This window comes from Varanus komodoensis, unplaced genomic scaffold, assembly GCF_004798865.1.
Source record: "Varanus komodoensis strain SLA01 unplaced genomic scaffold, ASM479886v1 scaffold8, whole genome shotgun sequence".
NCBI lineage: Eukaryota > Metazoa > Chordata > Lepidosauria > Squamata > Varanidae > Varanus > Varanus komodoensis.
This window is the reverse complement of record NW_025336481.1, coordinates 18251890-18264761: the sequence shown is the minus strand read 5'-3', so window position 1 is coordinate 18264761 and position 12872 is coordinate 18251890. Positions and strand designations below refer to the sequence as shown.

Below are 12872 nucleotides of genomic sequence, written 5' to 3'. Positions count from 1 at the left end.
ACCCCCCTTAACACTCCAAAAAGATGAGTTGAAAGTACAGGTATGTGAAAACAGCTTCCTGAAAACCTCTACATTGGAAAACCTGAAAACCAAATTACTGGAGGGGGATTAAATCTTACTGAAGAAATAACTGCTCTCAAGCTGAACTTGTGAGCTTCAGATCAACTTCATGCTTCTACAGAAGTGAGTTAACCCTTTACTGCCTAATCTACTTCCTCACTAACCGAGAACAAATATAATGTGCAAAAGCCAGACAAAATAAAAAAGCAGGTAGTCTGTGTTTTCAGTAGTGCTTCCTTCTTCAAAAGAGCTCTTACTTCTGAAGGGAACACTCTAGCAAAAGACAAAAGGTAAGAGTGTAGGTATACCAATGGACCATACAGCATCTGCTGGTTGCTGGAATTCCTGCAAAAGATTCTGGACTAGGTGGACTTTGGTCTGATCTAGCAAGGCACTTAAGTTCCCAAACATGAATACGTACTCAGGAAACTTGACAGATCATTATAGAGTTTTTTAATTTTTTGGTTGATTTTTGAAGGAAGACTATGATAGACTGATATAAGCACAATCCTGACTTAGTAAGCATCCAGTTTTTAATCTAGCTTTTAAATAAAAGCAACTTTAAGTATTGAAATTTGGATACAACAAATGTATGGATTTAAAACATCTTCCTTGGGGGAAAAAAAGATTAAACACAAAAAGAAGAACTGAAGATGCAGGCATGCTTGCTTTGCCATGCATTGTTTGGTAGGGAGAAAGTAATGATTGGCGTGCTGCAACAGCTTTAAACTTACTATAGCATACACAGAGTTTATATGAGCATTCTAGTGCCTTGAAATAGGGATAAAAGTTAAAAGGTGGAACTAGGCAGTTAGCATGGCCAGTAATCAGCTTAGGCTTGGAGCATGCCCCGCCTCTGTCTAATGTGATTTTTATGGCAGGCAGAATACTGCACCAAAATGCTCTCTTACCTGTTTTGGTAACTGTAATATGTAGCATCTCGTGGGATTGTGCATAACTGTTTGCCATAGCAACATAATGTCTGTGGTGAAAACTCCAGCTGCAAGGAAAAATTGGGGAACAGTTGCTTACAGATATCCAAGGTGCTATGACAGGACTTCATGTGAGTTTAAATACTGCAATTTCTTCTGTGATAAGAAAATAGCTAAGTGGTAAGGCACAGACCACATCCTGTGGGATAGATGTACTGTCCCCGGGGAGGGGAAACTCTGCACCAAAATGTTGCAGTAGTTTTTATCTAGAAGGTTCTGAATTCTGCTGTGCACAGGTACAGAATTATATGATTTAGTGCAGTATTAGTTAGCTATTGCTACAGATTGTATTCACTGACTAGCCAAGAGACGGTAAGAGTCATTTTGGTCATTCAAAATAAACACTGTCTACTTCTAGAATCAGTAAAAATATAATGGTGCAATGAAGATGGATTTACACATTAATTCATTTGCTCCTGATTTCCCAAAGTACCAAAACACCCTGTTTTTATAACAGCATAACAGTTTTATAGGCAGTAATCTCAGGCATGCTTACTTGGAAAACCCACCCTACTTAACATTGTAAGATTTGTTTCCAATATGTTTGCATAGGATTCCACCGTCAAGAGCAGGAAACAGCCCCCAAAAAATTGTAACATCCAATACACTGAATATTTTGTGTAAGGATAGATCCAGCGTCACAAACATGTTTTAGAAAGCCATATGCTTTAAGTTTATATGTAGTAACATGATGATAAGGGATATTTAATCATCTTTGACGTATGAAACTAACACATTTTAAGACAACAAACTGAAACATTCACACCAACACCCATTTCTACTTATTTTTCCATTGCAGATGCAAGGTTCCAATGACCTGAAAGACAACTCAGCCCAGAACCAGAGAGAGGTTAGAGCCAGGAGAGGAAGATAAAAAATGGACTGTTAAGTTCAAGATACTTGAAGTCCATAGCTATTTTCAAAGTTAACAGGAAGAATTTGGATGGATTTTCGAACACTTCACCAAGTGTTACAATTTCCTGAAGTTCAACTTAGTACCTGCCCCCCATCCACTCACCTTTCGTCCACAGCAATAGCCAAGGCTCTGCATAACTGGATCAATTTCCTGTTCAAACACCTCTGCCAACTTGGAACAGTACTTATATACTCTAGAAGTTTTGCGGTTGTAAAGCCAGGCATTGTTGAACATGAGCCAAATATCATCTACATATTGCCAGGGCTCCTGGTACTGTCCTGTGTCAAGCTTCCTCTTGATAGTAGAAAGATCCATGGGATTCTTCACTATATCAAAATAATCCTGCCCCCCCAAAAACAGAAAGGCATAACAAATTAGGATTATGAACCCTTAGGTGATGATCTTGGAATTCATTCTCTTCCTATGGAAGCTAATATTGCTTCTCTCATTTGTCAAGCAAACATAAACTGAAACCCTGACAATGTTCAGTCCCTTTCAGAAATTAAGGGATAATTTCCTTCCAACCAGTCAAAGATGATTACCAATATATGAAAAGTCAAGAACTTTACTCTGAATGAGACTTCTCATGGCCTCCTACAAAATTCTAATCTAGAAAAAAAATGAGACAGAGCTAAAAGACCCTTTACATTTACAGAAGTCCTGGCAAAGAGGCTATGGATTAAGAAAATGCTGTTAAAATACACTTACAGGAATTCCTAGTAGTTGGGGATCCACAGGCTGTCGAAAGGGAAGGGACTCAGGGTCTTGACGATAAAGTGCCTCCAAAGTTGGCATGAGTGCCTGCCTCAACTCTTCTGGCTTGAAAACTTTTCAAAAAGCAAGATGGCAAGATTAAAGTAGCAAACCAGAAATTTTCTATACTATGCATTCAGTGCAAAATCTGTGCTTCCCTACTCAAAGTGTCCAGTGCTGGAGTGTGAGGCAGAGTCTATAACTTACAATACTCAAAACCAGGCTTTAAAGATGTGACAACTTTAAAAATAATTTACTGAACAGTTAATGTATGCAGGAAGCATCCAGTCATTCTAATACTATGTAGCCAAATGTTACAGGTCTGTCTTCCAACTAATGCACCATTAGATATCAAAAAGTTAAATACATGGTCAAATCTTAAGAAAACTACTTAGTCCTCCCATATAGATGGTAAGAAAAGTTTAACTTACTTTTCCTCTTTGACTGTCCTGAAGCTGGAGAAGACTGAGTACCTGGAGTACTAGGTCTTTCCTCCTCTTCCTTTATGTCTTGCTTCACTTCTGGTTTCTTTTCCTCCTGGTCTGTTTGTTCAGATTTACATTCCTCTGTCATGGATTCTACCTTAACCTGCAAAATCAATCATACACTTTAGATAATACACTTGGCAATAAAAGTATGTTGTGTGCTCTCCTGTATTGCAATTGTGGAGATGAACACTCCCCTCATGTAGCTTGCTCCTTTTCAAAATTAACTTTTCAAGTGCCATGAACTCCTATTTCTCTGTAGGAAAAAATATTAGAACTGTACATAAACCACATGAAAGCTGAACACAAGACTACAAGTGTACAAAGATCAAAGGCCATGATAACATATTTATTGAAAGACGGAAGGCAAGCTCCATTATGTTTCTACATTACTATGCACGTTATTTCTATGTGTTGTTGTTGATGTTGTTGTTGTTAGTCGCGAAGTCGTGTCCAACCCATCGCGACCCCATGGACAACATTCCTCCAGGCCTTCCTGTCCTCCACCATACCCTGGAGTTCACTCACACCAACTGCTTCAGTGACTCCATCTAGCCACCTCATTCTTTGCCGTCCCCTTCTTCTTTTGCCATCTATTGTTCCGAGCATTAGGCTCTTCTCTAGTGAGTCCTTCCTTCTCATTAGGTGGCCAAAGTATTTGAGTTTCATCTTCAGGATCTGGCCTTCTAAAGAGCAGTCAGGGTTGATCTCCTCTAGGACTAACTGGTTTGATTGCCTTGCTGTCCAAGGGACTCGCAGGAGTCTCCGCCAGCACCACAATTCAAAGGCTTCAATCCTTTGGCACTCAGCCTTCCTTATGGTCCAACTTTCACAGCCATACATTGCAACTGGGAAAACCATAGCCTTGACTAGATGCACTTTTGTTGGCAGGGTGATGTCTCTGCTTTTTAGTATGCTATCTAGATTTGCCATAGATTTCCTCCCAAGGAGCAAGCATCTTTTAATTTCTTGGCTGCAATCCCCATCTGCGCTGATCTTGGAGCCCAGGAAAATAAAATCTGTCACTACCTCCATTTCTTCCCCATCTATTTGCCAGGAAGTGAGAGGAGCGGATGCCATGATCTTAGTTTTCTTAATGTTGAGTTTCAAGCCAACTTTTGCGCTCTCCTCCTTCACCCGCATCAATAGGCTCTTTAGTTCCTCTCCACTTTCTGCCATGAGAGTGGTATTATCTGCATATCTGAGGTTGTTGATATTTCTCCCAGCAATCTTAACTCCAACTGGTGATTCATCTAGGCCCACCTTTCTCATGATGTGCTCTGCATATAAGTTAAATAGGCAGGGCGACAGTATACAGCCTTGCTGAACTCCTTTCTCAATTTTGAACCAATCAGTGGTTCCATGCCCAGTTCTCACTGTTGCTTCTTGACCCACATGTAGGTTTCTTAAGGGACAAATAAGATGGTCTGGTACTCCTTTGTTGTGATCCACACAATCAAAGGCTTTAGCATAGTCAATGAAGCAGAAGTAGATGTTTTTCTGGAACTCCCTAGCTTTCTCCATGATCCAGCGTATGTTGTCAATTTGATCTCTAGTTCCTCTCCCTCTTCGAAATCCTGCCTGTGCTTCTGGTAGTTCTTGGTCCACATACTGCTGGAGCCTAGCTTGTAGGGTTTTGAGCATAACTTTGCTAGCATGTGAAATGAGTGCAATGGTGCGGTAGTTTGAACATTCTTTGGCATTGCCCTTCTTTGGGATCAGAATGTAAACTGACCTTTTCCAATCCTGTGGCCACTGTTGAGTTTTCCAAATTTGCTGGCATATTGACTGTAGCACTTTTATTGCATCGTCTTTTAAGATTTTGAATAGCTCAGCTGGAATACTGTCACCTCCACTAGCTTTGTTGTTGCTCAGACTTCCTAAGGCCCATTCCAGGAACTATTCCAGGATGTCTGGCTCGAGGTCAGTGACCATCCCATCGTGGTTATCAGGGATGTTAAGCTCTTTCTTGTATAGTTCCACTGTGTAATCTTGCCACCTCTTCTTAATCTCTTCTGCCTCTGTTAGGTCCCTGCCATTTTGGTCCTTTATCATGCCCATCTTTGCATGAAATGTTCCCTTCATATCTCTAATGTTCTTGAAGAGATCTCTTGTCCTCCCTATTCTATTGTTTTCTTCTGTTTCTTTGCACTGTTCATTTAAGATGGCATTCTTATCTCTTCTAGCTATTCTCCGGAATTCTGCATTCAATTGGGTGTATCTTTCTCTTTCTCCCTTGCCTTTCGCATCCCTTCTTTCCTCAGCTATTTGTAAAGCTTCCTCAGACAGCCATTTTGCTTTCTTGCATTTCTTTTTATTTGGAATGGTTTTAGTTGCTGCCTCTTGTACAATGTTGTGAACCTCTGTCCATAGCTCTTCAGGCACTCTATCAGATCTAATTCTTTAAATCTATTTGTCACCTCTACTGTATATTCATCAGGGATATGATTTAGGTCATACCTGAGCGGTCTAGTACTTTTACCTACTTTCTTCAATTTAAGCCTAAATTTTGCAACGAGAATCTCATAATCTGAGCCATAGTCACCTCCTGGTCTAGTTTTTACTGACTGTATAGAGCTTTTCCATCTTTGGCTGCAGAGCACATAATCAATCTGATTTCTGTGTTGACTGTCTGGTGATGTCCATGTGTAGAGTCCTCTCTTGGGTTGTTGGAAAAGAGTGTTTGCTATGACCATTGTATTCTCTTGACAAAATTCTACCAGCCTGTGCCCTGCTTCATTTTGTACTCCAAGGCCAAACTTGCCTGTTATTCCGGTTATCTTTTGGCTTCCTGCTTTAGCATTCCAATCCCCCATGATGATAAGGACATCATTTTTGGGTGTTAATTCTAGAAGGTGTTGTGGGCCTTCATAGAACCAGTCAACTTCAGCCTCTGCAGCACCAGTGGTTCGGGCATAGACTTGGACTACTGTGATGTTGAATGGTTTGCCTTGGATTCGAACTGAGATCATTCTGTCATTTTGGAGATTGTATCCCAGTACTGCTTTTCCTACTGTTTTATTGACTATGAAGGCTACTCCATTTCTTTGGAGGGATTCTTGCCTGCAGTAGTATACCTGATGGTCATCTGAATTAAATTCACCCATTCCTGTCCATTTTAGTTCACTGATTCCTAAGATGTCGATGTTCAGTCTTGTCATCTCTTGTTTGACCACATCTAGCTTGCCTTGATTCATGGATCTTACATTCCAGGTTCCTATGGAGTATAGATCTTTGCAGCATCAGACTTTTCCTTTCACCACCAGATACATCAGCAACTGAGTGTCCTTTCGGCTTTGACCCAGTCGCTTCATTCTTTCTGGCGCTACTAGTACTAGCCCTCCGCTCTTCCCCAGTAGCATATTAGACACCTTCCGACCTAAGGGGCTCATCTTCTGGCGTCATATCTTTTTGCCTTTTGGTACTGTCCATGGGGTTTTCATAGCAAAGATACTGGAGTGGGTTGCCATTTCCTTCTCCAGTGGATCACATTTTGTCAGAGCTCTCTATGACCTGTCCCTCTTGGGTGGCCCTGCACAGCATAGCTCATAGCTTCATTGAGCTACGCAAGCCCCTTCGCCATGACAAGGCAGCAGGAATCCTAAACTTTGAAGATTGAGACATAGCCATCATATACAACACTTTCTGAAATATTTCAGTTCTGTTTGTAAATCAGTACATCAGAGTAAGGGAGTGGTAGCTAACAGAATTCTGGAAGTAGGCCTGGAACCAAATATATGCTCAGTCATGCCACTAAAAGGTGAACTTAGCTATTCAGACTCTTCTCAGCCTAACTTACTTCACATGATTGTTTTCTGGATAAATTGAGACAATCCACATACACTAGTCTTAGCTTCTTGAAAGAAGGGCAGGATCTAAATGTGATAAAATGATATAATCATGAAATAATAATCAACCACTGGTCTGCCTAGAGTGCCTGCTTTGTACTCACCCCTTGTTTTTCTTCCATTTGAAGGCCTGTTTGTTCTGGCTCCTCCTTTTCTGTTTTACCATCCATTTTAATTTCTGGCAAGGGTTGCTGCTGCTCCTCAGGGGCAGGCTGCTGGGAGTTCACATCAGCACTGCTGGTGGATGGTGGGTTTGATACTTGCCCATCAATATTTGCACCTGGCTGTGAAAGCTGAAGAACAAAACCAACCAAATTAGTAAATCTAACTGTTGATTAATAAGAACCATATACTTCTGCAAATAATTTGCTTCATTTCGTGCTTCTAAGATAGATAGATAGATTAATCTACTCAGACCCCAGGCAGCTTATTCTACCTGAATTCAAATAGGTCAATGTGCTATAAAACAAGTTTCATATTACCAATACTTGTCCACCTTGCTTAGTATTTTCCCTCATTCCCAAGACAGATATACTTCAAACCCAAAGCTACCAGTGAATTGCATTTTTGATAGTACTGAATTCCCCTGAAACACGCTTGTGCAAAAGATAGCACAAGTTCTGAAGTTCAGTATGGTATTCTGTTGTGTAATGCAATGCATGCCTTCAACAGAAATTAGTCACTAAACCTAAAACAACCTAACCCCAAAAAGATAATGTTAGAGGTTGAAATTTCAGACTAATAGAAGACGGCTTAAGTTTCCTTACAGGTGTTGTAGGATGTTGAGGCTGCAGTGCTGCTGTTGGGGTGGGCACAGATGCAGTCGTGCTCTGTTGTGAAAGAGGTTGCTGTGGCAGCTGTTGCTCTGCAGAAGGGGTGACAGAAACTGGAGGCTGCACTTGCGGAGTCAATTGAGTCTGGGGAGGTGTTGGAGTTTGCCTCTGAGGAGGATGCATAGTTTGGGACTGTGGCCCGGGTGGCATTGCTTGAGAAACAGTGGCAGGAGCAGAGACAAGCGTTGCCTGTGGTGGTGCTGATGGCTGCTGCGGTTGGGATACCAAACCTGGGGGTGTATGGTGAGGTGTGGGAGTACGACTAGGTACTGGAGAAGGAGAGTTTCGATGCAGAGTCGACTGAGGAATAGGGGGACAATGGATATGACTCCCTTGAGAACCTGGAGCCACTGCTGGAGAAGTCACAGGACAGGAAGAGCTGGTCATTTGTGCCTGTGAAGAAAGAGTTAGAACTATCTATAGCTGAGGATATTGCATTCTGTATCACCAACTGAAGGTTTCCAGGACCCCAAATATTATCAGCTTCCCCTCCCCTCTGTCTCCAATTACCAGCCCAAAGGAAAGGAGGATTTAGAGGGAACAATTGTAATGGGGCTTGTTAACAGTGTACATGGGAATGTGGGACCTGGCACATAACCCTTCCTTCTCCATTCAAAGTGTCCTTCCCATGAAACTAGTTACTTGTTAACCATGAACAACCCATGAAAACAACTCATGGATTGTTGCTGGGCTGTCAAACTACGGGTGGCTTGTAGTTAACAAACCATGATTTGTTAGTACAACTGGGTTCAATTCCATTCCATGGTCCAATGACAACCTGCACTGAACCCATAGTAAGGGTTGTTGTGTTGAGTGAACTGAATCATTGACTTTTTATACAAAATTTCTTTTTTATAAACGGAATTTTAACATACTTGAGAAGTTGGAGTCTGATTGCCAGGCTGGGTCATAGGCGTGCTTGTTGGATTTATTCCAGGGGACAACGCAGGATACTGATTCTGTTGCAGGAACTGATTCTGACTAGAAGGCTGACCAACACCTTGCTGTTGCATACGTGGAGAAAATCCCATCTATAAAAAATCATTTATTATGAATTAATAAAATATTGTATCATGTGATTATCTTTCCCAATAACTCAAAGTTCAGACTGATCCAACACTTCCAAAAATCATAATATCACATATTTATAGGTATTGTCCTTCTCCTCAGAGTTGCAACTATACCATATCAGTACCAGCAATTTAAATGGATCTGTCTCTGAATTCTAAACCCAGCTGCCAAACAGATCCATTCTCTGAAGAAGGCTACAAGGCTTGAGGGCAGAACTGATTAAAGAATGGACAAGTCTCTAGATTTATGTGCCAAGAAAAAGTAGACTGCTAACAAATTTATATACAAATAATTTTGACATCACAAGTAACAAAGGATCAACTGACCTGGCTCATAGTCCCTGTCTGGTTTAGCTGTGCAGGGTGTTGAAGGGGAGAAGTTTGCCGAGATCCAACTGATTGCATCTGCATGCTCATCGGGCCAAACTGATTCATTCCTGTGAGTTTGCATGTTTAAAGCAAATGCTGAGTTCATTAGAACATTTATAACCATGCCACACAAAAGTTACATGTAAGATAGGAGAAGAAATATTTTAAATGGACCAGACTGGAAGAAAGAAGTGTCCGAGACAAACAAGAATTAGTAGTGGTAAGAATAGGATAGGCAATACTAAATGAGTAAGCAGATGTAACTAGCCAAAGCAATGCACAGAGAGGTGGAGGAGTATTGTGTGCATAAAAGTAATGAGCTTTAATGTATAAATGCAAAGCTTGAAGCTAAAGTGAACAGAAACAGGAAGCAAAGGTAAAGAGGAACTTTATCAGGCACTGAAGAGAAAATATATTTAGCATAGGGATTGTAAAACAAAGCAAGAAGAGAAATTCATCAAAAAAGGAAAAAACAAGTAATAGTCTAATAGGTAATTACTAGATATGAACACAGCCTAGATTTACTATATATGGACATGTAATAAAGAGGAAAAGGTGACTCTTAGAGGCACTGGGAAAGGAAAAAGCTGAGACATTTTGTCAAGTAACTGGTAAGAAGGAAAGGGAGGCATTATATACAACCTTGCAAAATGAACGAAGTAGAATTTTCTCTAGATTTGAGACAGGCAATAGCCCATGTGGAAGGATAACCTCTATCTTTCCCATATTCAAAGCAAAACACTACTCTCAGAAAATGCGTCACCAAGGCAGAGATATAGGGTTTGAAAGAAAATGAGAAGAGGAGAAAGGAAGTTGATTTGAGAGCCAGTGAAAGTTTGTAATAGAAGTCAATTGAGCAAGTTAAATCATCCAGAAATAGAGGAAGTAAAGTGTGTAATCAGAACTGAACCATGCAGAATACCAAAACAAAGTGGGAGGAATGAAGGTGGACAACCACATTTTGAAAGAAATTAAGGGGAGGGGGAATACAAACTCAGGGAAGTGAGAAGTAAAAGACATGATGTGCTAAAAGCAGACAGGCATATTAAGAATAAGGTTTGCAGAGAGATTTGGCCAGAATCTGGTAGAATGCCACTAAAACTCTTGGTGGGAGCATTTTTAAGGACTGAAACAATTGCACATGGACAAATATAGTGATGGGTGGCTAAGAGCAATGAGTATGAAAACCCAAGAGGACAGCAAAGAACAAAGAAATAGCCTATTCAATAGAAATGAAAGATTCCACTATCCATCCAAGTTCTTACCTGGTGGTGTCTGCATGCGATTCACCATCTGGTTTGGCACACTGGCACGAATCATATTTGGATCAGGAAGAGGACCATCTATAAAGCAGTTAAAAACCCAATAATAGAGTTAAAATATTTTTCAAATCCTAGATGACTCATATTGTTCCATAATTTTCAAAGAATAGTAATTTAGGCAGATTAAGAGGTCAACACTTCTCATTTGCAGCTGTTTAAGACATCCATCTGAAAAATTAATTATTGGTCAGATACAAACAATAAAGTTGCATCCTAATATACTGAAAAAATTAGACAAAACATCAAACATTAATATATAAAATAACAAGATTTATATATTAACAATATGCCTTGCAGGGCTAACTTATTGGTGGAATTAAGGAAGCTGAACGTTAACTTATATCTAAGACACTGAACAAAAAATCAGTCCCAACCCAGTTAAATTTAACAGCTCCATAATAAAGTGCAAACACAAGAAGCAAATCAATCTTCAAAAATGTGCCTTCAGGAATAAGACAAAGGGCATTATTCTGAAAACACATTCTACAAAGGATGAGTGTATGAACAGTTCTGCATCATGCATTCTCCCTGGAGATGTCAAATGTAGCGATCATAAGCAGAACAAAGCTAATCTTGAACAGATCAACAAGTAATTGAAAAGTGACTATTCGGTATTACACTGGTCATATTTACACATAACAATAAGCCAGCATTTCAAAGAATCCTGGCTTAACCATTCCTGAGCCATGCACTGGTAACACACTGCCTGAGCTCTTCTACTTGGCTCCTCTTGCCAATGGGTGTGGCTAAAGTAATAAGAAGCTAACCTGGATTCAAAAGTTTAGCATTCTGTCGGATCAGGGCCTTCTGATTTGCTGTTCCCTTAAATCCACACTTTGTTATTCCTGCCCACTCTATGACGTCGAGCTGTGGAAGTTTTCTCCGATTCAGACCTTGCACTGTGTGGCAAAGCCCATATGTATGTGATACACAGAGACCACATAGAACCAGCACACTTTGTTATTGATTTCCAATTCCTGGCTTCTTTGGGACTAACAGTCAGTTTCTGTTTAGCTGGAAGGCTCTCACAAGTGGGAGAAATTAGGCAGAAACAAGCCTAATTGAACAACAGGTCCCTGTCACTTTGGCTTATTTTCCGTTTCAGTAAAATTATCGTTTAATGGTCAAATAAATGCAGACACATACATCTCAGAAGATTACTGCCAACCCAAAAGGAATAATCAGCAGGTAGCTGTTCTCCTACATGTATATCACAAATGGCACTTCCTTTTGTGACTGCAACCACTATGGGCCCAAGTCCACACATATGTCTTTTATGTAACTGAGGACTATGTATCAATAATGCACTTATATGGTTAATTCCCAATCAGCAAGTAGTTATGGGAAGTTACCAATTCTTCAGAAAAGATTTTGGTTCCAAATATACAGTGACCAGAAGCAATCATACATTTAGTTCTGATAATGAACAGAAAGAGCTTCAAATACACTTTAAAAGCTGATGGCAACAAAAGGAAACATCTAGTTCTTCTTGCAAAATGGCACCAGAATGTAGTAACCTACTGATACACAGACAACTTACACACCCTAAGTGCCCCCCCCAACAGCTGATACAAAAGGGATACTGGCTCCTTGGAGAAGGAAGCAAGAAAGCTGAACTTTCTTGGCTACTAGAAACAGTAGTTACCTATCAATCCATCACAGTGTATGGCATCATGGGGAAAAATCATGCATTTATCCCCACCCATGTGACCATACTATTTGCAAGCAGTTTCCAGATCACATCATGGGGAAGACATTCTACATGATTGAAGAAGCTCCAGGCAACTTCAATTCTTTGAATGCTCAAGTTTTCTGAGAAAAATTTTAATGCTACTTTTTATTAGCCATTTTGAAAACCAACACAGGATGAGTAATGTATTATCAACAAAATTAATGAATACTAGACAATCTTTAAAATAGATACACCACATTTCTCTATAAAATAGCCCCAAAGAAGTCTAAAAGCCTCCATGAAAATTCTTGCATTTAGCATTACAAATACAGTAAACTCTGTAATCACACTGAACTTACTTGATGCCATTCCAGACTGTGGCTGCCCCATAGAGCCTTGATTCACAGGAGTTGACGGCATGCCTTGGTTTGGTATCAGGTTCTGCCTCTGCAGTCTCGTCCTCCTCTTTTCTTCTAGTTCCTTCTGGATTTTATAAATCTTCTCTGCTAATAAGTGGTAGTACTCTGCCTATAATGAGAAAAGAACAATAAT

At 40.2% G+C, this 12872-nt stretch overlaps 1 protein-coding gene across 2 annotated transcripts in view; it reads right to left on the bottom strand.

The window, feature by feature from the left end:
• The window catches only part of EP300 (E1A binding protein p300), a 99909-nt gene that overhangs the window by 17948 nt on the left and 69089 nt on the right, over positions 1-12872 (bottom strand). For both annotated transcript variants that reach the window (XM_044455829.1, XM_044455830.1), the window contains exons 10-19: positions 12680-12848; positions 10592-10669; positions 9285-9394; positions 8763-8918; positions 7822-8280; positions 7159-7347; positions 3153-3309; positions 2677-2795; positions 2071-2310; positions 972-1060 (exon numbers count right to left, since the gene is read on the bottom strand). In XM_044455829.1, coding sequence (XP_044311764.1) covers positions 972-1060; positions 2071-2310; positions 2677-2795; positions 3153-3309; positions 7159-7347; positions 7822-8280; positions 8763-8918; positions 9285-9394; positions 10592-10669; positions 12680-12848 — 1766 coding nt within the window. The remainder of the gene's footprint in view (positions 1-971; positions 1061-2070; positions 2311-2676; positions 2796-3152; positions 3310-7158; positions 7348-7821; positions 8281-8762; positions 8919-9284; positions 9395-10591; positions 10670-12679; positions 12849-12872) is intronic.